This window comes from Nerophis ophidion, linkage group LG05 (genome assembly GCF_033978795.1).
Source record: "Nerophis ophidion isolate RoL-2023_Sa linkage group LG05, RoL_Noph_v1.0, whole genome shotgun sequence".
Lineage (NCBI taxonomy): Eukaryota > Metazoa > Chordata > Actinopteri > Syngnathiformes > Syngnathidae > Nerophis > Nerophis ophidion.
The window spans coordinates 13,306,340-13,332,756 of record NC_084615.1 but is presented as its reverse complement, the minus strand read 5'-3'; the positions used below and the strand labels follow the sequence as shown (position 1 = coordinate 13,332,756).

General features: G+C 40.2%; 1 protein-coding gene across 1 annotated transcript in view; it reads right to left on the bottom strand.

The window, feature by feature from the left end:
• Nucleotides 1–9,744, bottom strand: part of LOC133552460 (neuronal acetylcholine receptor subunit alpha-3-like) — a 70,748-nt gene extending 61,004 nt beyond the window's left edge. Inside the window, 2 exon segments of the mRNA XM_061899655.1 lie at nt 9,434–9,567; nt 9,613–9,744. Coding sequence (XP_061755639.1) covers nt 9,434–9,567; nt 9,613–9,744 — 266 coding nt within the window.
• Nucleotides 9,745–26,417: the final 16,673 nt, after the last annotated feature.

Genomic DNA, 26,417 nt, shown 5'->3' with positions numbered 1-26,417 from the left:
CTATAGATGTTTTTCTTGAGCTTTCATTTTCTTGCCGATTGAGCCATGGATTGAATCTGCTCTCATGAACGTGTGCCCTTTCTCCACATATTTGATCACAATCTCGGGTGGGCCCCATTCTGCGTTTGCACATTGGGCAAGAGCCGTGTAGAGCATCCAGTTTTTATTTGGACCTCCACAGTTATCTGCCCAAAAGAGTATGCAAGGGGAAGAATCAAGATACAATACATTTAATGAAGGTGCTTGCAACGTCCTGGGCCAATCTTCCAAATATCCCCTCGTGCTATAATATCACATAATCAGGTTGACCGTCGGCCCCCATTCGTGCAAATGTCTCATTAAAGACAATAAGGCGACTGACAAAGAAGCTCCGATTGGTCCCTTGAGATTCTAGGTTTTTCTGTTGTATCTACGCGGTTATGTGGTAGTTGCTAAGTCCTGCCATGCGCGTAACAGCTTACTTACGGAACAACATCGCATACACTAATGTTGTCACGTTTGGGTCGCATTTTAATGCGGGATCGTTCCTCGTACGCAAACATAGACACTCCGGACAACAACGTAAAGGTAAGAATGATTTAATAACAAAACACTGGTACAAAAAACAGACGAAAAGAAACGCGTGGCGAAAACACAGAAGCTAATGCTAACACTAGCACAGGATAAGGTAACAAGAAATCTAGTAATTACCAACGAAGCAGTTGCATACCGCAAACAAGGGACCAAGACCGACTGACGGGACAAGGTGGGCTTAAATAGGAAAGTAATTAACAAAAACAGGTGTGCATCTGGAACCCGCAGCAGGTGAAATTAATATGTTACCATGGTGACCAAACTAACTCACAAGGTACACAAAGAACAAAGGGAGTCCAAACTAACAGAAAATAACCTAACTAAATATGATCCAGACTACAGATCATGCCAAATGTAAAGCATATCACCTAGGAACTCCAAAATTATTATCAGCTCAGTTTTGACCAAAATTGAGTTACTGGGTCTTGCCTTTGGACGGGAGATCTGTCTCCCATAGAAAATGTGTGGCGCATTATGAAGCTTAAAATAAGGCAGCGGAGAACGACTGAAGCTCTACATAAAACAAGAATGGGAAAGAATTCCACTTTCAAAGCTTCAACAATTAGTTTCCTCAGTTCCCAAACGTTTATTGAGTGTTGTTAAAAGAAAAGGTGATGTAACACAGTGGTGAACATGCCCTTTCCCAACTACTTTGGCACGTGTTGCAGCCATGAAATTCTAAGTTAATGATTATTTGCAAAGAAAAATAAAGTTTATGAGTTTGAACATCAAATACGTTGTCTTTGTAGTGCATTCAACTGAATATGGGTTGAAAATGATTTGCAAATCATTGTATTCCGTTTATATTTACATCTAACACAATTTCCCAACTCATACGGAAACGGGGGTTGTAGAAGAAGAGTCGGGTTATTCCATGGACAACTTGCAGGTTGAGCATTTTCAGGCGCTGACAAATCAGGTGATCCCGGCTGGAAGAAGACAATACCTTCTTTAGACAGTCCACGTGTGTGTTCTCCAGGCTGTTATCTGCACACTCACAGCCCCGTCCACAGTGATCACAGCCAAGGAGGCTGGGTTGGGAGGAGAGGAGGACAGGTCAGTTGTGTTCCTCCATCTTTGATCCCAAGTCGCTGAGACCAGGGAGGACTCACAGCAGATGTCCTCCTCGGGGAGAACACTTATCACATTGTCGGGTTCCTTGACGTTTCTCTCAATGCGAGCCAAAGCCAGGCAGTTTGGAGGGAAGCGGCGTGCACGCGTCAGGTTCCAGGCAGACTGATTCAACGTCTTGCGTGCGATGACTCAAGTGTGACAATACAGCACACTTAGTGCCGCTCCCAAGGGGGGCGGAGGTGGGTGCGTGGAAACATTCGCGTCATATTTATTCCTGCACTCAGGGCTTTGGAAGTGTAAAAATATTTGCACATAAGGCAGCGGAGGTACAGAGTCTTATCTCTCTGCTGCGTCTCCTGGGAATAAGCTGTGGTGTGTTGGAAGCTGGATCTAACACCACAGGAGTTTAGCAGGAGCAGCAACAGATGCATTCGTCATAACCCTGGGCGATATGGCCTAAAAATACAAATTGGATCCGGGATTGTTTTTCCTCTACTTTTTAAAGAAGCCATTGAATACAAATGACAGGGATTGTTCTTTTATTTGATCAAAAACTACCGTATTTCCTTGAATTGCCGCCGGGGCGCTAATTAATTTAAAACCTCTTCTCAATCCGGCGCTTACCAAAGGCATGCAGTAAATTTAGACCAGCGCTTATAAATTTGAGTGTGATGTAAGGATACCATCATGAAAAGCACATTGAATAAAAACAACGTTGTTATGGTCTTACCTTTACTTATAAATGAAGTCCATGCGCAGCTCCTTCTGATCAAAAGCATTGATAACTTGTTTATAGAAGTCTTCCTTATCTTTCTTCAGTTTTAAAAGTCTCTCTATCTCGTTGGAGATCTTCCTTTATTACCTCCTGCTTCGATTGAAAGTCCAGTTTAGAAAACTGTTTTATTTTAGATATGTAATCCTCCATGTTAAAAGTGCAAGCGAGAGGAAAAAATAAAGGATCGCTGCTCACTCTTGCTGCTTGTTGTCACTTCTTCTGCAGCCGAGTAGTCGCAAGAAGGATCACTAGCGCCCTCTACCACCAGGAGGCGGGAGTCATTTAATGACTCATATTTGACACACGCAGCTACGGTATATTAATAAAAATTAGCTGCTTACTGTTATTTTTAGCATATTCAGTAGCTTGGATCTTAAATCATACTGAATAGCTCTTAATCTTCTTCCCTTTATGCCATTTCAAATGATTGAAATCAGCCTCCTCCATTTTAAAAATGATGACAGGTGAAATGTCACTCGTGACGTGACGAGTTTGACCCGGTGGAAATTCTAGGCATATGCTAATTATTTTGCAAAACGAGTTTGACCCAGCGGAAATTCTAGACATGCGCTAATAAAAATAGTATTTTGCGAAACAAGTTTGACCCAGCGTTAATCCTGAACCGGCAGGCGCATGTTATATACCCTGCGGCAATTCAAGGAAATACGGTATGTAATAAGTGTCCGTAATTGAACAATACTGCAGTTTAAAACAAGACACTTGTTAACATAAACAAATATCAAATAATTACAGCTGCATATTACTTACAGTTACAAGGTCTCCAAGACAGGAGTAGATTAGAAAGCATCTAGTAACAAGCGTGTTTGCATCATTCAATTTACTGCATCGTGCGCTTAATTTAATGAATGATTGTGACCACTAGGGGTCGCCAAATACAAATGATCACTCCACTTCATAAGCATGAATCTGTCGTAGGGTTTGTGGTTTTCATACCGACCATTGTGGAGTAATTTCACTTAATTAAGCCTTTTCTAACATTCCACTGTGGGGAAGCGCAGCCGGCGAACGAGCAGCGGGGCGAGGCATGCTGGGGCCCGGCCCAAGATGGCGGCGAGGAGGCGGAGAATGCGGCTGAGCGGAGAGACGGGGCGTGCCGGGAGCGACGCTACGAGCGAGATCAGGTGCGTGGCTCGCACACCGGGACACACTTAACCCATCTCCTCATGATGTATAAAAGAGGAGAAGGAGGAGAGCTCGCAGAAGAGTTGGAGAGTCCGCAGCAGTGGCTGGAGAGCAACAGGAAGCCAGACGCGAGAGACGAGGAGTGAGACACGGAGAGCGACGGCGCAAGAAACCGTCCTTATTGAAAACTAAACGAGAGTCAAACCTCCCCGATCATGTCCTTCCTGAGTGGTCCATGGAACCCGCACGGTCACATCCACTCTCCAAAATAAGCCAAGTATGTGCTATGATTCATGCTGATATTGTAACGGATTTCTAAAAGTGTCAGCCAATACTGGTATTGTATCGGAAGAGAAAGACTTGCATCAACACACCCCTGATCGCCTTCCAGCACAATAACCCCGCTGTCATTAAACACCACAAACTGCCGGGGAAAAACACACAAAAACTCATTAAGTGCCACAAAGTATTTTGTAGAAGCGAAACAATTACGTTGACTTTTTCTTTACGCTGCCAAACAATGACCTCTGACCTATGCGTGTGCACACATTCCTGCAGATGGCAACAAGATCAGCTGTGGGTTTGTACAGTACATACAGTAAGCATCAGTCGCCCCAGGGGACCGAGGTATGGATACATACTCTATATATATATATTTATATGTACTCATTATGGACATTTAATGAGATCATTCTGAATGTAGAAACAATATTTTTGCTTGCCTTATGTAGCCACAATGATAAACTATGTTGTTGATTTCTATTAAATTGCAACAGTTATGTTCCTTCATTCCTGTCATCAAATATGTTTATCATTTAGAGCAGTGTTTTTCAACCGATAGTGTGCCGTGAAATATTTTTTTGCAAACCAGAAATTATAATCAGCAAATAACGTGCCGTTGTTGAGTGTCTGTGCCGTGTGGAACTCGGCAGAGTAACCACGTAATACTCCATGTCAGTAGGTGGCAGCAGGTAGTTAATTGCTTTGTAAAAGTCGGAATGTGTCGGGTGAGACGAGGATGGTTTGTTGTGATCACAATATGCAGAGCACAGCGGGAGACAGTGCGAAGGTAAAAAGGTATGCAATGCTTAAACCAAAAATGAAAAAAAGGGAAAGGAAAAGGCAATGGCTATGCAAGACGAAAGTAAAACTGAACAGAAACAGAATGCTGGACGACAGCAAAAACTTACGTACATGACATGAAAATCGACAATGTCCACACAAAGAAGTCTAAAAATAACTGAAATATTCTTGATTGCTAAAACCAAGTACAAACCCCGTTTCCATATAAGTTGGGAAATTGTGTTACATGTAAATATAAACAGAATACAATGATTTGCAAATCCTTTTTAACCCATATTCAATGGCATATGCAACAAAGACAACATATTTGAAGTTAAAACTGATAAATATTTTTTGTTTTGCAAATAATCATTAACTTTAGAGTTTGATGCCAGCAACACGTGACAAAGAAGTTGGGAAAGGTGGCAATAAATACTGAAAAAGTTGAGGATTGGGTGTAAAAGCAGCTTCCGTGAAATGCTAAGTAATTCAGAAGAAAGGATGGGGCGAGGGTCACCAATTTGTAGGCAAATTGTCGAACGGTTTTAGAACAACATTTCTCAACGAGCTATGACAAGGAATTTAGGGATTTTACCATCTACGGTCCATAAAATCATCAAAATATTCAGAGAATCTGGAGAAATCACTGCACGTAAGCAATGATATTACGGACCTTTGATCCCTCAGGCGGTACTGCGTCAAAAACCGACATCAGTGTGTAAAGGATATCACCACAAGGGCTCAGGAACACGTCATAAAACCACTGTCAGTAACTACAGTTGGTCGCTACATCTGTAAGTGCAAGTTAAAACTCTGCTATGCTAAGCAAAACCCGTTTATCAACAACACCCAGGAACGCCGCCGGCTTCGGTGGGCCCGAGCACAATTTCCCAACTCATATGGAAACGGGGTTTGCAGATGAGGGAAACATCGCTCAAAGGAAGACATGGAGCTGCTACAGGAGAATACCAATAAAACAGGAAAATAACAGCGCGAGACAAGAAATAAAGCACTACCGCAGGAAAACACCAACAAACTCAAAATAAGGCACAACGACCTGGTGGAGTTTCATTTTTTGACGTTTTCTGCTGGTGGTGTGCCCCTGGAGTTTTTTTTTATGACAAAAATGTGACTTGCCTCAAAAAAGGTTGAAAAACATTGAATTAGAGCAGTGTGTTTCTCCGTGGGAGATTATGTAATTTCACCTAATTGGGTTAAAAATATTTAAAAATTATAGTCTGCAAATGATGTGTTGTTGTTGAGTGGTCGGTGCTGTCTGGAGCTGGGCAGAGTAACCGTGTAATACTCTTCCATATTGTCATGATCCCCTACTTGGATCATGTCATATTCAGTTTTTGTTCTGTTTGTATATCACATCCTGTCTGTTATTTGACTTCCTTAGTTCCTGGTGGCACTACCTGTTTTGTTCCGTTGCCTGGTTAGGCATTTAGTGTCACCTGCCTCTTGTTTTTTGACGCACACCTGCCTCCTGATTTCTGTCCCTATTTAAGCCTGCCTTTGTTTGTCATTCGTTCTCGCAGTGTAATTTGCTCTTGATGCAACAGGTGAGGTCGCTATCCCACATTGTGGTAAATACCTTTTGAACTCGATTAGCTTCCACGCTATTTGTTTGTTTATTTCCCTAGCTCACATGCTAGCGTCTTTTGTTCCTTCTAGCTCACATGCTAGTTCTGTTGGTTTTGTCTGCAGTGCCTTTGTGCAAGTGTTTTTGTTCTTAGTTTGTTTTTTAGCATAAATAAATAATTTCTTACCTTTACGCTGTGTCTTATCCGACTGCAATCAACGAGAGAACGCACCCGCTTCACCACAATGCCAGGCAAGCGTCACACATATCAGCAGGTGACAGCAGGTAGCTAATTGCTTTGTGATAATGACAATATGCAGACGACAACGGGAGGCAGCGTGCAGGTAAAAATGTTCCTAAGGCTTAAAACAAACAAACAAAAAGTCAGTGCCCCTAAGAAAAGGCATTGAAGCTTAGGGAAGGCTATGTAGAACGAAACTAAAACTGAACTGGCTACAAAGTAAACAAAAATAGAATGCTGGATGACAGCAAAGACTTACTGTGAAGCAAAGATGGCGTCCACAAAGTACATCGGAACATGACATGACAACCAACAATGTCCCCACAAAGAAGGATAAAAAAACAACTGAAATATTCTTGATTGCTAAAACAAAGTAGATGCGGGAAATGTCGCTCAAAGGAAAACATGAAACTGCTACAGGAAAATACCAAAAAAAGAGAAAAAGCCACCAAAATATGAGCGCAAGGCAGGAAGTAAAACACTACACACAGGACAACAGCAAAAAAAGTGAAAATAAGTCAGGGTGTGATGTGACAGGTGGTGACAGTGCACCTACTTTGAGACAAGAGCTATAATCATGCATCCTTGGTTATGCTTTAAAGCAGACCTAGGCAATTATTTTGACTCAGGGGCAAAATTTAGAGGAAAAAATGTGTCTAGGGGCCGGTATATCTGAGTTTTAGGAACACTAATACAAAAACTCACAATAATGTCTGATTGAATGCTAAAAACGTTATGACGGACCGCTTTGAAAAACGATGGATGTTTTTCTTTTTCTATGAAGGATAAAACACTGAATATTGACAACACATGAACATCACACACCCTTCCGGGGAGTGTGATGAAGGGAAATGCAACAAAAATGCAACAAATAGTGAAACATGAACGCAAAGGGTACAAAATAAACCCACCTAAAATCTGATATTTGCTGAATTTCCCCCAGGGATCAATAAAGTACTTTCTATTGTGTTATAATCTATTGTATATATCACTAAGCTTTAAAACTTTGTTGTGAAAATCTCCTTCCGCGTCTGTGGAAACGCTTCTCGCTCACACTGCTTGGTGCCTCGCCTGAGCTGCTGTGACGTAGATGACCATAGTAACTAATTAGATGACCATAGTAACTAATTAGATGACCATAGTAACTAATTAACTAATTAGATGACCATAGCAACTAATTAGATGACCATAGCAACTAATTAGATGACCATATCAACTAATTAGTTGACCATATCAACTATATCAACTAATTAGATGACCATAGTAACTAATCAGATGACAATAGCAACTAATTAGATGACCATAGTAACTAATTAGATGACCATAACAACTAATTAAATGACCATAGCAACTAATTACATGACCATAGCAACTAATTACATGACCATAGTAACTAATTACATGACCATATTAACTAATTACATGACCATAGTAACTAATTACATGACCATAGCAACTAATTACATGACCATAGCAACTAATTAGATGACAATAGCAACTAATTAGATGACCATAGTAACTGATTACATGACCATAGCAACTAATTAGATGACCATAGTAACTAATTACATGACCATAGTAACTGATTACATGACCATAGCAACTAATTAGATGACCATAGCAACTAATTACATGACCATAACAACTAATTAGATGACCATAGCAACTAATTAGATGACCATAGTAACTAATTAGATGACCATAGCAACAAATTAGATGACCATAGTAACTAGTATATCATCCATAAGCGCAAATTCCAAGCATTGAAATACTTTGTATAGTTGAAGACTTACGGACATTAGAAGACATGAGTTCACATCATAATGGCAGCTACACTTTCCTCATTTCTTATTTATATATATATATATATATATATATATATATGAATGTGCATATATGTGTATATATGTATATGTAAATGTATATATATATATGTATACGCATGAATGTATGTATATATATGTGTGTGTGTATATGTGTATATGTATATATATGCGTGTATGTATATATATATAAATATATATATGTATGTATGTGCATACATGTGTATATATGTATATGTATATGCATTTATGAATGTATGTATATATATGTGTGTGTGTATATGTATAAATCTATGTACATGTATATATGTACATGTATACATAATACATAAATATATATATACACACACACATATACATACATATATATATATATATATATCGTGATTTAGGGCTATATAGGTGAACATTGATTGACAAACATTGATAAAAATAAAATAAAAGTTAAAAAAACAATTTACAAACACAAGCTATGGGATGATGTAAGAGGAAACGTGATCCCGGAAGTAAATTGTGGGGGGGGAGCTTTTTTTCATTTTTCATAATATAGTGTTAAAAAACATCTGTATTTTTATAATGTAGCGTTATATTTTTACAATATAGCGTTAACAAAACGTCTGTATTAATCGGACAAATTAACTTGGGGATATTCCTGACGTAAGAGGAAACATGACCCCGGAAGTAAATGGGGAGCGAGGGAGGAGGTTTTTGTAGGGGGGAAGAAATTTGGCGTGACACAGCCAAGCGTCAAAAACACAAAATATACAACATTTTCCCTAAAAAATATGTCAAAGTGGAAAATTCGACGTGACGTAATTGGAGCGTTGAATAGGTCAATAATGCATAATGACGTTGATTTTGATACATTATTATTTTTTAGAGAAGGAAACAGCCTGCGTGGCAGCGTTGTGTTGTTAGAGTAAACATTGCAAAATGTTCCTTTTACATTTCACCTGTTTGCTCCTTTATATCACTTTTTACGTTTTAAATTTTTTTTTATCGTATTTTTAAAATGTGCCGTGGGGCCGTTAAAAAAATGGCCCCGGGCTGCACTTTGGACACCCCTGACTTAAAGTGTTCAAAGATGAAATAAAAGTGATGTCAAAGCGAGTAAAAATGCTACTTTTTTTTTTTTTTTTTTTTCCTCCAGGGCTTACCTTGCGCTGCGAGCAGGAGCGCCAGCAGGAGGACAACGCTCGGTTCCCCGGTAAGATTCATGGATGCATCGGCTCCCGGGGACGTTCCTCCGGGGGGTTGAAAGAAAAAAAAAAAAAAAACAACAACAAGGTGATGACGATTAGGTGAGAAGTCTTGCTGGATGTCCGCTGCAGATTACGGGAACATTGAGCTTTACGCACGGCGGAGGAGAGGGTGCGGAGTCCGCGGTGCGCTTGGCCGGACAACTTGGGCGCCGCCTCCCCTCTTCTCCGCCCCCCTCCGCCCCTCCTTGGGTGGCTCTCTCACCCATCGTGACTCAGAGGTGCTAAATTGGGAATATCCATCCATCCATTTTCTACCGCTTAGTCCCTTTAAGGTGGCGGGGGGCGCTGGTGCCTATCGGGCGGAAGTCGGTGTACACCCTGGACAAGTCGCTACCTCATCACAGGGCCAACACAGACAGACAGACAACATTCACACTCACATTCACACCATTTAGTGTTGCCAATCAACTTATCCCCAGGTGCATGTATTTGAAAGTGGGAGGGGCCTATCCCCAGGTGCATATTTTTGGAGGTGGGAGGGGCCTATCCCCAGGTGCATATCTTGCACCTGGGGATGTAAAAAAACAAAACAAGGTACAAAAACTCCACGTTTTCTTGTAATACCGGGTTGTTTGAGTCTGCGCTTACGCCAGAGAGAGAGAGAGAGAGAGAGGGCGAGTGAGTGAGAGAGAGAGAGAGAGGAGAGAGCCAACTGCGCCCCTATTGGAGACGTGACAGTGGAGCAACTTGAACCTGTGAGTTATGGTCTAGTCGCCGTCCACTTATTCTGCATCTAATATGGGTCATATTTCAGAAAAACGCTGTATTATTCTATTATTCAATGTGTCATCTTCTGTTTTTGCAGGACGTCGCAGCACAGCGCTTCAATTCCGCACAGAGCAGAGCGGATCATGCGGGACAGGAAGTAGTGTACAAAATACAAAATAAAACACAGTGCATTTTATTTTGAAAATGCACTGTGTTTACGGCGGATCACATTTCTCACACAGTAGAGCAGGAGTGTCAGACTCAAATACAGAGTGGGCCAAAATTTTAAACTGAACAAAGCCGGGGGCCAAGGTTGAACAAATGAACCTTTTAATAGGGACCCAAACAAGTTTCGCATTGAATATTAAACAAGCAAGGCTTATATAACTTTATAGTCACATACAAAATCGAGTTTCAAATTATAATAGTTATTTAAAAAATATTAATGGCATATCAAATCAAATTGGAATAAAAATTGGGGGAGCGGGGTTTGGTGGTAGCAGGGGGTGTGTATTGTAGCGTCCCGGAAGAGTTAGTGCTGCAAGGCGTTCTCTTCTGTTGAGTTTATGTTGTGCTACGGTGCGGATGTTCTCCCGAAATGTGTTTGTCATTCCTGTTTGGCGTGGCTTCACAGTGTGGCGCATATTTGTCAAAGTGTTAGTTGTCAGTGTGACCCTTATGGCTGTTGATTAAGTATGCCTTGCATTCACTTGTGTGTGTTGAAGCCGCATATATTCTGTGACTGGGCCGGCACGCTGTTTGTATGGCGTAAGAGCGGACGTGACGACAGGCTGTAGAGGACGCTCAAGGCACGCCCCCAATATTGTTGTCCGGGTAGAAATCGGGAGAAATTCGGAAGAATGGTTTCCCCGGGAGATTTTCGGGAGGGGGCACTGAACTTTGGGAGTGTCCCGGGAAAATCGTGTGGGTTGGCAAGTATGAGTATCAGCGGTGAATGCAGTGTTACAGAGGCATCGACCCTGTATAATACCGGCGGGCCAGCTCTAATCTTAATTTGCTATTACCTCAAGGGCCAAATTAAATTACACAATTTGGCCCGCGGGCCAGAGTTTGACACCCATGCAGTAGAGGTTTAGATATAAAGTTGTATTGCGTTTCAGTTGTTTAGTCCGAGCATTAAGTTAGAAAGACCATAAGTTACAACTTGATGGTGTTTTCATCAAGTTAAGGGAAGAAAGACAGATTTTCACAATAAAGTTTTTTCCATTTGGGTATTTATTTTTGTATTTTTTTTCCAAGTTCATGTTGCACTGTTCAATGTTCAATATTAAAGTGAATTGTGAATTATATTTATATCGCGCTTTTTCTCTCGTGACTCAAAGTGCTTTACATAGTGAAACCCAATATCTAAGTTACATTTAAACCAGTGTGGGTGGCACTGGGAGCAGGTGGGTAAAGTGTCTTGCCCAAGGACACAACGGCAGTGACTAGGATGGCAGAAGCGGGAATCGAACCTGCAACCCTCAAGTTGCTGGCACGGCCGCTCTACCAACCGAGCTAAAGTGCTTATCTTTAACAATAAATAGCCTAATAATAAACCGGTGTTTTGTTGCTTTTCATGTCTTCCAAGCCTATGATAATGTGAATTAACTCATTATGACAATAATAAAAGACAATAAAAGATATGGCAATCACTTTTACCCACAAAGGACACACAGCTAAGTAGTTAGCTTCCTATTAGCAAATTAAATTTTACATTAATTTCCATATTGTGTAAAGGACCCCCCAAAAAATATTTCCTGCCCTTTTTCTGACTTTGAGCCCTTGCCTCTCTATAATCATATGCACGTCCCTGCTCAGGACCTTCGTATTGTGAGGCAGACGCACTAACCCCTCTCCCGCCGTGAAGCCAAGGTAATAATGGTCTCCAAATGCCGCCTTCGGGCTTCTAGAAGTGAAAATGCTCAGGAAGACATTAAAAAAAAAAAAAATGCAGAGTCATCGCTTTGCTGCTAGCCTGCTGGCTAGTTTGTTTAGGCCAGGGGTCACCAATTGTTTTTTAAAAGCAAGAGCTATTTCTTGGGTACTGATTAATGCGAAGGGCTACCAGATTGATACACACTTAAATAAATTGCCAGAAATAGCCAATTTGCTCAATTTACCTTTAATAAATATATGTATATCAAAAAATGTGTATTTCTGTCTGTCATTCCGTCGTACATTTTTTTTCCTTTTTCAGAAGTTTTTTTTGTGGAGAATAAATTATGAAAAAAACACATAATTGAACGGTTTAAAAAGGAGAAAACACGAAAAAAAAAAGAAAATTACATTTTGAAACATAGTTCATCTTCAATTTCGACTCTTTAAAATTCAAAATTCAACCGAAAAAAAATGGAGAAAAACTAGCTAATTCGAATCTTTTTGAAAAAATTAAAAACATTTTTATGGAATATCATTAGTAATTTTTACTGATTAAGAGTGATTTTAGAATTTTGATGACATGTTTTAAATAGGGTAAAATCCAATCTGTATTTTGTTAGAATATATAACAAATTGGACCAAGCTATATTTCTAACAAAGACAAATCATTATTTCTTCTAGATTTTCCAGAACAAAAAATTTATAATAAATTCAAAAGACTTGGAAATAAGATTTAAATTTGATTTCACAAATTTTCTACATTTGCCAGAATTTTTGGGGGGAATTTAATCATAATAAGTTTGAAAAAATATTTCACAAATATTCTTCGTCGAAAAACAGAAGCTAAAATTAAAATGTATTTATTATTCTTTACAATAAAAAAAATTATCTACTTGAACATTGATTTAAATTATCAGGAAAGAAGAGGAAGGAATTTAAAAGGTAAAAAGGTATATGTGTTTAAAAATCCTAAAATCATTTCTAAGGTTGTATTTTCTCTCTAAAATTGTCTTTCTGAAAGTTATAGGAAGCAAAGTAAAAAAAAATGAATTTATTAAAACAAGTGAAGACCAAGTCTTTAAAATATTTTCTTGGATTTTCAAATTCTATTTGAGTTTTGTCTCTCTTAGAATTAAAAATGTCCATTAAAGCGAGACCAACTTGCTAGTAAATAAATACAATTTAAAAAATAGAGGCAGCTCACTGGTAAGTGCTGCTATTTGAGCTATTTTTAGAACGGGCCAGCGGGCGACTCATCTGGTCCTTACGGGCGACCTGGCGTTGGTGACCCCTGGTTTACTCTAGCTGGCACGGTTACCAGGAAAACCCGTCCAACGCATTTACATCGAAATTTTAAAAAATACGTTCATAAACGGACCAAAAGGGAGGCATAAAGTGCAGTTTTGTCACAGCTTCCAAGGAAAGTGTCTTTGGAAGAGTTCTACAAAAAGGTTTTAATTTCTCATGCTTCCGCGTTTTTTTTCTTCATTTTGTTCGGCAGACGACAAGCGACATTTTTTTTTTTTTAATCGCGAGTGAACGCCACTTATAGGCCAGAAGTAGAACTGCATCAAGTTTGTTAGGAAAAAAAAAAATCGGGCTCAAAACCAGTTGGCCCGATACCAGCACCAACATGTATTTCGATACTATTCGATACCTTTTAACATTTTTATTTTTTATTTTAACAAAAATATCTTAGGGTACATGAAACACATGTTTATTATTGCAATTTAGTCCTTAAATAAAATAGTAAACATACTCGACCAGGGTGATGAGTCAAATGTAGAGAATAATTTCGCCACACCTAATGTGTGTGTGTGACTATCATTGCTACTTTAACTTTTACCAAGTAGTTACAGGATCATACATTTGTCATACTCAAAGTCCTCATGTGTCCAGGGACATATTTACTGACTTTATAAACATAATATGAAAAATATCAACATAATCATAGCAGTATCGACTAGATACACTCTTGTACTTGATATCATTACAGTGGAAGCTATTGTATCCTCCAACGGTATATAGTGAAACATGTTAAGCTATTCTTCGCCCTGCAGTGATAATGGTACTTGTACGAAACATACTTTATTTGTCGCCATGGAGGCCAGGATTAGTGATTTAGAAGTAGCTAAAACACTGTGTGTGGATGTTAGCCGCTAGCAATGTCTTAAAGCAGCTCCTCCCGAGGGTGTTTCAGTGTTATAACTTCACCTTTATCTTTACTTTTTTACAACAAAATGCGTCCATTCTCCCTTTTCTGTCTACACACTGTGTCTGCTTGGAAGTACTCTGTGTGCGTGCGCTGCCGAACATGCTCCTCTGCTCGTAAAACCAGCAACGACGACGCGCTTTTGTGCCTGTAAAAAAAAATAAAAAAAATAAATGGGAAACCTGTACTTTTCAAACAGGGTATAGTACCGTTTTTGATACCATACGAGTACTGGGATACTGTACAACCCTACAATACGGTGAAGGACAGATATAGGAACAAATACTTCGCAATGAAAACTTGTAATTGTGTGGTTCACATAAGACGAATACAATTATCTAATTGAAAGAAACACAAATAGTCATAAAATTTTCACCTATAGTCATGCAAAAATGTTTTGTACATCACAAAATGTGTTCTAGGTAGTCATAAATGTACTCTATTAGATATTGACCCTAAAAAAAAACATTTTGCAAGCATATTTAGCTTCACAATGTCCTCAGACATAGAAGTACACTATTAGAGAGAGTACTCAAACCTGCCTAGCCCAACACTGCCAGATATAAATGACCCATTTTGGCACTTAATTGATTTTATGCACACAACAATGCTGGAGCAGCTTAAAGCATTAGCAGCTCTGTAATAGTCCAGCACTGCAGTGTCCGTCCAGCCTGGAACTGCTTATAGGACCACTATAAGGAGGACCATATAATCAGTATGCAATTCATGGCTGGACTAAAATGTCTCATTATTTTGCTTCTGTTTGACACTCTGACCTCTTTATAATTCAACACTGAATAGCATGTATTTTACCCGGCATGTTCACAGAGCTTTAGATGCTGACTATGGCCATAATGGATAGTAATAGTCCTTCTAGAAACATATATCATTAATAATGCATGTTAAAAAAAAAGTGCATGCATGTTCAGTGTTTAAGCATTCCAAAGTAGAAACCCTGTTTCCATATGAGTTGGGAAATTGTGTTAGATGTAAATATAAACAGAATACAATGATTTGCAAATCATTTTCAACCCATATTCGGTTGAATATGCTACAAAGACAATATATTTGATGTTCAAACTCATAAACTTATTTTTTTTTGCAAATAATAATCAACTTAGAATTTCATGGCTGCAACACGTGCCAAAGTAGTTGGGAAAGGGCATGTTCACCACTGTGTTACATCACCTTTTCTTTTAACAACACTCAATAAACGTTTGGGAACTGAGGAAACTAATTGTTGCTGTCGTATTTTACGCTTCATAATGCGCCACACATTTTCCATGGGAGACAAGTCTGGACTGCGGGCGGGCCAGGAAAGTACCCGCACTCTTTTTTTTTTTACGAAGCCACGCTTTAGTAACACGTGCTGAATGTGGCTTGGCATTGTCCTGCTGAAATAAGCAGGAGCGTCCATGAAAAAGACGGCGCTTAGATGGCAGTATATGTTGTTCCAAAACCTGTATGTACCTTTCAGCATTAATGGTGCCGTCACAGATGTGTAAGTTACCCATGCCTTGGGCACTAATGCACCTCCATACCATCACAGATGCTGGCTTTTGAACTTTGCGTCGATAACAGTCTGGATGGTTCGCTTCCCCTTTGGTCCGGATGACACGATGTCGAATATTTCCCCCAAAAATTTGAAATGTGGACTCATCAGACCACTTTTCCACTTTGCATAAGTCCATCTTAGATGATCTCAGGCCCAGAGAAGCCGGTGGCGTTTCTGGATGTTGTTAATAAATGGGTTTTGCTTTGCATAGTAGAGCTTTAACTTGCACTTACAGATGTAGCAACAAACTTTTACCATGAATTGATTAACGTGGACCCTGACTTAAACAAGTTGAAAAACGTATTTGGGTGTTACCATTTAGTGGTCAATTGAACGGAATATGAACTGAACTGTGAAATCTACTAATAAAAATTTCAATCAATCAATCAATCTGTATTTAGTGATAGTGGTTTTCTGAAGTGTTCCTGAGCCCATGTGGTGATATCCTTTAGAGATTGATGTCGGTTTTTGATACAGTGCCGTCTGAGGGATGGAAGGTCACGGTCTTTCAATGTTGGTTTCCGGCCATGCCGCTTACATGGAGTGATTTCTCCAGATTCTCTGAACCTTTTGATGATATTATGGAGCGTAGATGTTGAAATCCCTAAATTTCTTGCAATTGCACTTTGAGAAACGTTGTTCTTAAACTGTTTGACTATTTGCTCACACAGTTGTGGACAAAGGGGTGTACCTCGCCCCATCCTTTCTTGTGAAAGACTGAGCATTTTTTGGGAAGCTGCTTTTATACCCAATCATGGCACCCACCTGTTCCCAATTAGCCTGCACACCTGTGGGATGTTCCAAATAAGTGTTTGATGAGCATTCCTCAACTTTATCAGTATTTATTGCCACCTTTCCCAACTTCTTTGTCACGTGTTGCTGGCATCAAATTCTAAAGTTAATGATTACTTGCAAAATAACAGATGTTTATGAGTTTGAACATCAAATATGTTGTCTTTGTAGCATATTCAACTGAATATGGGTTGAAAATGATTTGCAAATCATTGTATTCTGTTTATATTTACATCTAAGACAATTTCCCAACTCATATGGAAACGGGGTTTGTATATGTCAGTGTTTTTCAACCTTTTTTGAGCCAAGGCACATTTCTTTTTTGAAAAAATGCGGAGGCACAAAACCAGCAAAAATCATTAAAAAACAAAACTCAGCTGACAATAAAAAAGTCATTGTTGCAATTGTTGGATATGATTTTAAAGCAGGCCTGGGCAATTATTTTGACTCTGGTTCCAAATTCTGAGAAAAAAATGTGTCTGGGGGCCGGTTTATCTATTTTTTAGGATAACTAATACATAACCTCACAATAAAGTCTGATTGAATGTTAAAAATGTTATAACAGATCGCCTTGAAAACGGAATGGAATTTTATTTTTTTCTATGAACGATAAAACCTTGAATATTGAGAACAAATGAACGTCAGTTACGTTTGGAACGCGTTTTGGATGAGCGAGTTGTCACTCCAAGATGCTGCAGGACCAGGACAAGGCAAGATTGCAGGTAGGAGCTCGTTTAATACAAAAAGGTAAAATACCACTAGTACAAAAAGGAAAAGAAATGGCGTGTCTACGCACGGGAAGCTAATGCTAAAGTTAGCATGTAGTTACCAGAGTCCAAGGAATGCGTGCCGAATGCATGGAAGCTAAGGCGAAACTTAGCACGTAGTTAAAGAGTTCAAAATCAATCAATCAATCAATTAATGTTTATTTATATAGCCCTAAATCACAAATGTCTCAAAAAAATAGAAAAAAAAAAAAGAACTTTATTTTTTTTTGCAAATAATAATGAACTTAGAATTTCATGGCTGCAACACGTGCCAAAGTAGTTGGGAAAGGGCATGTTCACCACTGTGTTACATCACCTTTTCTTTTAACAACACTCAATAAACGTTTGGGAACTGAGGAAACTAATTGTTAAAGCTTTGAAAGTGGAATTCTTTCCCATTTTTGTTTTATGTAGAGCATGGGTGTCAAACTCTGGCCCGCCGTGTAACTTAATTCGGCCCTTGAGGCAATATCAATTTAGCATTAGAGCTGGCCCGCCGGTGTTATACAACGTCGGTGCCGCTTTAACACCGCATTCACCGCTGATACTCATACTTGCCAACCCTCCTCATTTTCCCGGTAGACTCCCGAAGTTCAGTGCCCCTCCCGAAAATCTCCCGAGGCAACCATTCTCCCGAATTTCTACCGATTTCCACCTGGACAACTATATTGGGGGCGTGCATTTAAGGCACTGCCTTTAGCGTTCTCTACAACCTGTCATCATGTCCGCTTTTCCTCCATACTAACAGCGTGTCACACACACACGCACAAGTGAATGCAAGGCATACTTGGTCAACAGCCATACAGGTCACACTGAGGGTGGTCGTTTAAAAAACTTTAGCACTGTTACAAATATGCGCCACACTGTGAACCCACACCAAACAAGAATGACAAACACATTTCGGGTGAACATCCGCATTGTAACACAACAGAACAAATACCCAGAACCCCTTGCAGCACTCAGTCTTCCGGGAAACTTCCAGCAAACTGACCAATAATTAACGTTTTATTCATGCATTTTCTCTTGCTACTTCAAGGCTTGAATGTTTGGTTCATTCATTATTGTTATTTTATTTTCAAATTTATTATTAGCATGTGGAAAAAAATTGATATTTACCTCAGAAGATTGCAAATAGAAAAAAAGCAGAACATTTTTATATAAATTTTATTTGATATGCCATTGATATTTTTTAAATTATTATTATTATTATTTGAAACTGGATGTTTCATGTCACTAAAGTTATATAAGCCTTGTTTGTTCAATATTTAATGCAAAACTCGTTTGGGTCCCTATCAAAATGTTAATTTGTTCAACCTAATAAAAATATAGCGTGCCGAACGCACGGAAGCTAAGACGGGACTTAGCAACGGTAGATACTAGGAAGAGAACCAAACGTGACTGTTGCAAGTAGCAAACAAACCATCCAGAATGAACACAGGTAGCAGGCAGGTTTAAATACTCAAACAATAATCATAAACAGGTGTGCGTCAAAAAGCCAGTGCAGGTGGAACAAATGAGGTAACCATGGAGACCAGATGAGACAGGAAGTGCTCAAACGAAGGGATCGGAAGAGTCCAAAAATAATCAAAACACACAAAAGGACTCAAGAACAAAAACTAAGTCAGATCATGACAGTCACACCCCCTCTCAATCCACAAATGTGTGGCACATTAGGTAGGTCTTTATTGTCATGGTAACAAGTACAACGAAACTTTGTTTTCAGCACAAACCTGTTCAAGATTAGACAACAAACAGTGTACAGGATTACAGAACAAGAACGCTGATGGGTCGCCATAAGGCGCCCCGAAAAAAATGGGAAAAAGGTAAACGATAGGGAAGGATGAGTAAAAAAATACAATCCAGACTGGACTATACATATTACAACATATATGTCGATATCTAGCAACAAAAGGAAGGTGGAATGGCCTAAAATAGGACAGCAGAGACCCCGGACTGTTGAACGACTGAAGCTCTACATCAGGGGTGTCAAAGTCAAATACAGAGTGGGCCAAAATTTTAAACGGAACAAAGCCGCGGGCCAAGGTTGAACAAATGAACCTTTTAATAGGGACCCAAACAAGTTTTGCATTAAATATTGAACAAGCAAGGCTTACATAACTTTAGTGACATGCAAAATCCAGTTTCAAATAATAATAATAATAAAAAATATCAATGGCATATCAAATAAAATGTAAATAAAAATTGTATGCCTTTTTTTCTATTTGCAATCTTCTGAGGTAAATATCAAATTTTTTCCACATGCTAATAATACATTTGAAAATAAAATAATAATGAATGAACCAAACATTCAAGCCTTGAAGTAGCAAGAGAAAATGCATGAATAAAACGTTAATTATTGCTCGGTTTGCTGGAAGTTTCCCGGAAGACTGAGTGCTGCAAGGGGTTCTGGGTATTTGTTCTGTTGTGTTACGGTGCGGATGTTCACCCGAAATGTGTTTGTCATTCTTGTTTGGTGTGGGTTCACAGTGTGGCGCATATTTGTAACAGTGCTAAAGTTTTTTAAACGACCACCCTCAGTGTGACCTGTATGGCTGTTGACCAAGTATGCCTTGCATTCACGTGTGTGTGTGTGTGTGTGTGTGTGTGTGTGTGTGTGTGTGTAAAGCCACAAATATTATGTGGTGTGGGTTCACAGTGTGGCGCATATTTGTAACAGTGCTAAAGTTGTTTATACGGCCACCCTCAGTGTGACCTGTATGGCTGTTGACCAAGTATGCTTTGTATTTACTTGTGTGTGTTTGTGTGAAGTGAAGTGAATTATATTTATATAGCGCTTTTCTCAAGTGACTCAAAGCGCTTTACATAGTGAAACCCAATATCTAAGTTACTTTTAAACCAGTGTGGGTGGCACTGGGAGCAGGTGGGTAAAGTGCCTTGCCCAAGGACACAACGGCAGTGACTAGGATGGCGGAAGCGGGAATCGAACCTGCAACCCTCAAGTTATTGGCACGGCCACTCTACCAACCGAGCTATGCCGCCCTATGTGTGTGTAAAAGCCACAAATATTATGTGACAGTGCCTTAAATGCACGCCCCCAATATAGTTGTCCAGGTGGAAATCGGTAGAAATTCGGGAGAATGGTTGCCTCGGGGGGGGCTTCACGGTGGCAGAGGGGTTAGTGCGTCTGCCTCACAATACGAAGTTCCTGCAGTCCTGGGTTCAAATCCAGGCTCGGGATCTTTCTGTGTGGAGTTTGCATGTTCTCCCCGTGAATGCGTGGGTTCCCTCCGGGTACTCCGGCTTCCTCCCACTTCCAAAGACATGCACCTGGGGATAGGTTGATTGGCAACACTAAATTGGCCCTAGTGTGTGAATGTGAGTGTGAATGTTGTCTGTCTATCTGTGTTGGCCCTGCGATGAGGTGGCGACTTGTCCAGGGTGTACCCCGCCTTCCGCCCGATTGCAGCTGAGATAGGCGCCAGCGCCCCCCGCGACCCCAAAAGGGAATAAGCGGTAGAAAATGGATGGATGGGGTTGCCTCGGGAGATTTTCGGGAGGGGCACTGAACTTCGGGAGTCTACTGGGAAAATTAGGAGGGTTGGCAAGTATGAGTATTAGCGGTGAATGCGGTGTTACAGCGGCACCGACGCTGTATAACACCGGCGGGCCAGCTCTAATGCTAAATTGATATTGCCTCAAGGGCCAAATTAAATTACACGGCCCGCGGGCCAGAGTTAGACACCCATGCTCTACATAAAACAGAAATGGGAAAGAATTCCACTTTCAAAGCTTCAACAATTACTTTCCTCAGTTCCCAAACTTTTATTGAGTGTTGTTAAAAGAAAAGGTGATGTAACACAGTGGTGAACATGCCCTTTCCCAACTACTTTGGCACGTGTTGCAGCCATGAAATTCTAAGTTCGTTATTATTTGCAAAAAAAAAAAAAAGTTTATGAATTTGAACATCAAATATGTTGTCTTTGTAGCATATTCAACTGAATAAGGGTTGAAAATAATTTGCAAATCAATCAATCAATCAATCAATGTTTATTTATATAGCCCCAAATCACAAATGTCTCAAAGGACTGCACAAATCATTACGACTACAACATCCTCGGAAGAACCCACAAAAGGGCAAGGAAAACTCACACCCAGTGGACAGGGAGAATTCACATCCAGTGGGACGCCAGTGAGAATGCTGACTATGAGAAACCTTGGAGAGGACCTCAGATGTGGGCAACCCCTCCCCTCTAGGGGACCGAAAGCAATGGATGTCGAGCGGGTCTAACATGATACTGTGAAAGTTCAATCCATAGTGGCTCCAACACAGCTGCGAGAGTTCAGTTCAAGCGGATCCAAGACAGCAGCGAGAGTCCCGTCCACAGGAAACCATCTCAAGCGGAGGCGGATCAGCAGCGTAGAGATGTCCCCAACCGATACAGGCGAGCGGTCCATCCTGGGTCCCGACGAGCGGTCCATCCTGGGTCTCGACTCTGGACAGCCAGTACTTCATCCATGGTCATCGGACCAGACCCCCTCCACACGGGAGGGGGGACATAGGAGAAAGAAAAGAAGCGGCAGATCAACTGGTCTAAAAAGGAGGTCTATTTAAAGGCTAGAGTATACAGATGAGTTTTAAGGTGAGACTTAAATGCTTCTACTGAGGTAGCATCTCGAACTGTTACCGGGAGGGCATTCCAAAGTACTGGAGCCCGAACGGAAAACGCTCTATAGCCCGCAGACTTTTTTTGGGCTCTAGGAATCACTAATAAGCCGGAGTCTTTTGAACGCAGATTTCTTGCCGAGACATACGGTACAATACAAATCATTGTATTCTGTTTATATTTACATCTAACACAATTTCCCAACTCATATGGAAGCGGGGTTTGTAGTACTGATGAATAGTGGTATGGATAAGAAATATGGATGATATATTCTTCCCTACTTAATGCGCTGCTCCCAACTCCGACCCCCAAATAGTGATCATGAATGCAGCGGGTGCAGGTGTGTGAGGCGATGTGGTCGCTGTGTAACCATGCGTGCAGAAGAGACCGGGAGCCATAAGAGGACATGACAAAGCACTCGTAAAGATCAAGATAACCCCGAGGTGAAGGCCACATGTCCCGCCATCTTGCCTCCCAAATGTCCACACGACGAGGACCTCGGTGGAGTTTGACACCGCTTATCGCAGCGTCTCCTTCCCCCCGTCAAGTCGCCCCAGCGTTAACGTCGCGCTAGTCTCAAGTGACAAGTGGATCGGTGTCTCCGATGCAAATGTGTCCTGGAAGTCAGCGAGGAGGACGCCGGCCTCGCAGCCCGCGGTCTTCACCACCGCTCCTCAATTAGTTTTGTCGTGGGGAAGAAAAGGCGGGTGAGGTTGTTGTCGTCGTGCTCCAGGGGGTTGAAAGCTGCAGTGATTATAGTCGCAAAGACAGGAAGATGGACCAAGATGGATGTGACAACATGATCTCATGGAATTGCGTGGAAACGGTCCGGCCTTTTAAGGCATTTTGCACGCCATCCGCCATCAGAAAGCTCTCTTTAATCCACGCTGGCCGCAAATGTGTCGGCACGGAAACATCTCGTGTCAGCACTGTCCATTAGGGCTAACCATGCTGGGGGGAATATTACACAATGCAACAAGTAAAGTCTGCTTGGGATTAAGCAAAACAAATACAGTGGGGCGAAAAAGTATTTAGTCAGCCAGTTCTCCCACTTAAAATGATGACAGAGGTGTGTAATTTTCATCATAGGTACACTTCAACTGTCAGACAGAATGTGAAAAAAAAAATCCAGGAATTCACATTGTAGGAATTTTAAATAATTTATTTGTAAATTATAGTGGAAAATAAGTATTTGGTCAAGCATTCAAAGCTCTCACTAATGGAAGGAGGTTTTGGCTCCAAATCTCACGATACATGGCCCCATTCATTCTTTCCTTAACACGGATCAATCGTCCTGTCCCCTTAGCAGAAAAACAGCCCCAAAGCATGATGTTTCCACCCCCATGCTTCACAGTAGTTATGGTGTTCTTGAGATGCAACTCAGTATTCTTCTTCCTCCAAACACGACGAGTTGAGTTTATACCAAAATGGATACATGGATGATACAGCAGAGGATTGGGAGAATGTCATGTGGTCAGATGAAACCAAAATAGAACTTTTTGGTATAAACTCAACTCGTCGTGTTTGGAGGAAGAAGAATACTGAGTTGCATCCCAAGAACACCATACCTACTTTGAAGCATGGGGGTGGAAAAATCATGCTTTGGGGCTGTTTTTCTGCTAAGGGGACAGGACGATTGATCCGTGTTAAGGAAAGAATGAATGGGGCCATGTATCGTGAGATTTTGAGCCAAAACCTCCTTCCATCAGTGAGAGCTTTGAATGGTTGACCAAATACTTATTTTCCACCTTAATTTACAAATAAATGCTTTAAAATTCCTTCAATGTGAATTCTTGGATTTTTTTTTACGTTCTGTCTCTCACAGTTAAAGTGTACCTATGATGAAAATTACAGACCTCTATCATTATTTTAAGTGGGAAAACTTGCACAATCGCTGGCTGACTAAATACTTTTTTGCCCCATTGTAGATATATATATATACATATATATATATATATATATGCAAGTGTGTGTGTGTGTGTGTATACATACACATATACATATATATATATATATATATATATATATATGAATACACACACACGCATACATACACATATGTACATAATCACACATATACACACACACAAATACATACATGCTTATATATATATATATAAATTAATACACACACACACGTACATATATACCTCATACATTCATGTATGTACATGTATATATACACACACATACATATATACATACATACATACATACATATATATATATATGCACACACATGTACATATATGCATACAAACATACAGACACACATTATACACACACATATATACATACACACATATATATAAAGTTAACGTACCAATGATTGTCACACACACACACGAGGTGTGGCGAAAAACATGTATATATATATATATATATATATACATATATAATTTGTGTGTGTATATATGTATACAGATATATATACTGTATACATATATGTGTGTGTGTATATATATATATATATATATATATATATACACGTGTGTTTGTATGTGTATGTATATATACTGCGATGAGATGGCGACTTGTCCAGGGTGTACCCCACCTTCTGCCCGATTGGAGCTGAGATAGGCACCAGCGCCCCCAAAGGGAATAAGCGGTAGAAAATCGATGAATGGATGGATGGATGGATGTATATATATATATATATATATACACACACACATATAAACAACCCAAAAAAGGTAACTTTAGAAGCATCATTTCCAGTCAGTGCAGGAATGTTAGGACAGTGAACTTGTTTCGGGATGGGCTGTGTGAGTCTTTCACCGTCTTTCTGCTTCTTTCGGGGCTTTTTCTTGGCGCCTGTCTTGGTCTCGCGGCTGATGAACAGCAACAGGCAAACGGTGGGACAGCTCAGAGGAAGCAGAAGGACCCCCAGGCTCTGCAACAGGAAGCAGAAAAGGGCAAGTAGTTACATGGATGAGTGTCGGACAGGACTGTCCTCCAACATTTGCATCACTTTCACTTCCCTTCCACCCTCAATCTTTTTCTTTCTGTGACCGTCATCCAGATCAAACTTTCTCTTCCACTCGGCCGGCTCTGCTTTGTGATTTTTAAAAAGCTCTGTGCATCGTCTTCCTTGTGCTGTCAGTCACCCCATGACCCCTGACCCCTCCCTCCCAGGCCTTCAGGGACCCTCGTCCTCGCTCCCACTGCAGCCTGCTGATTGGCTGTGCAGACATTGTGCTGCCTGCTGATTGGCTGTGCAGACATTGTGCTGCCTGCTGATTGGCTGTGCAGACATTGTGCTGCCTGCTGATTGGCTGTGCAGACATTGTGCTGCCTGCTGATTGGCTGTGCAGACATTGTGCAGCCTGCTGATTGGCTGTGCAGACATTGTGCTGCCTGCTTTCCTTCTGCTTGAATGGCAAACGTCTCCATTAAGGCTTTTATTGCTAATTAGGACACGTTTGTTTACCAAAGCTTGTGGTTTATTTCTCTCCAGTCCAAATTTGCCACTTCTTGACAGCGTGTAGTTTGCTATAGAGGGAGTAAATGTTCATTTTTAAAACTATAAACCAAATGAAGTGTGAGTACTAAATATTACATAACTATTTTCAATATGCAGGACACTTTTTTTTATATTTACACCATAAATAATTGTAAATTATTCTATTTTAAATTCTGTATTGTTTGGAACTATAAACATAGATACACTATTTTAATGTTTTTATTTTATTGAATCATAGTACAAACCCCGTTTCCATACGAGTTGAAAAATTGTGTTAAATGTATATATATACAGAATACAATGATTTACAAATCATTTTCAAACCCATATTCAGTTGAATATGCTACAAAGACAACATATTAAAATGTTAAAACTGCTAAACATTTTTTTTTTGCAAATAATCATTAACTTTAGAATTTGATGCCAGCAACACATGACAAATAAGTTGGTAAAGGGGGCAATAAATACTGATAGAGTTGAGGAATGTTCATCAAACACTTATATGGATCATCCCACAGGTGTGCAGGCTAATTGGGAACAGGTGGGTGCCATGATTGGGTATAAAAGCAGCTTCCATGAAATGCTAAGTAATTCACAAACAAGGATGGGGTGAGGGTATACAATTTGTAAGCAAATTGTCGAACAGTTTTAGAAATTTCTCAACGAGCTATTGCAAGAAATTTAGGGATTTTACCATCTTACCGTAACATCATCAAAAGGTTCAGAGAATCTGGAGAAATCACTCCACGTAAGCGATGACATTATGAACCTTTGATCCCTCAGGCGGTATTGCATCAAAAACCGACATCAGTGTGTAAAGGATATCACCACATGGGCTCAAGAACACTACATAAAACCACTGTCAGTAACTACAGT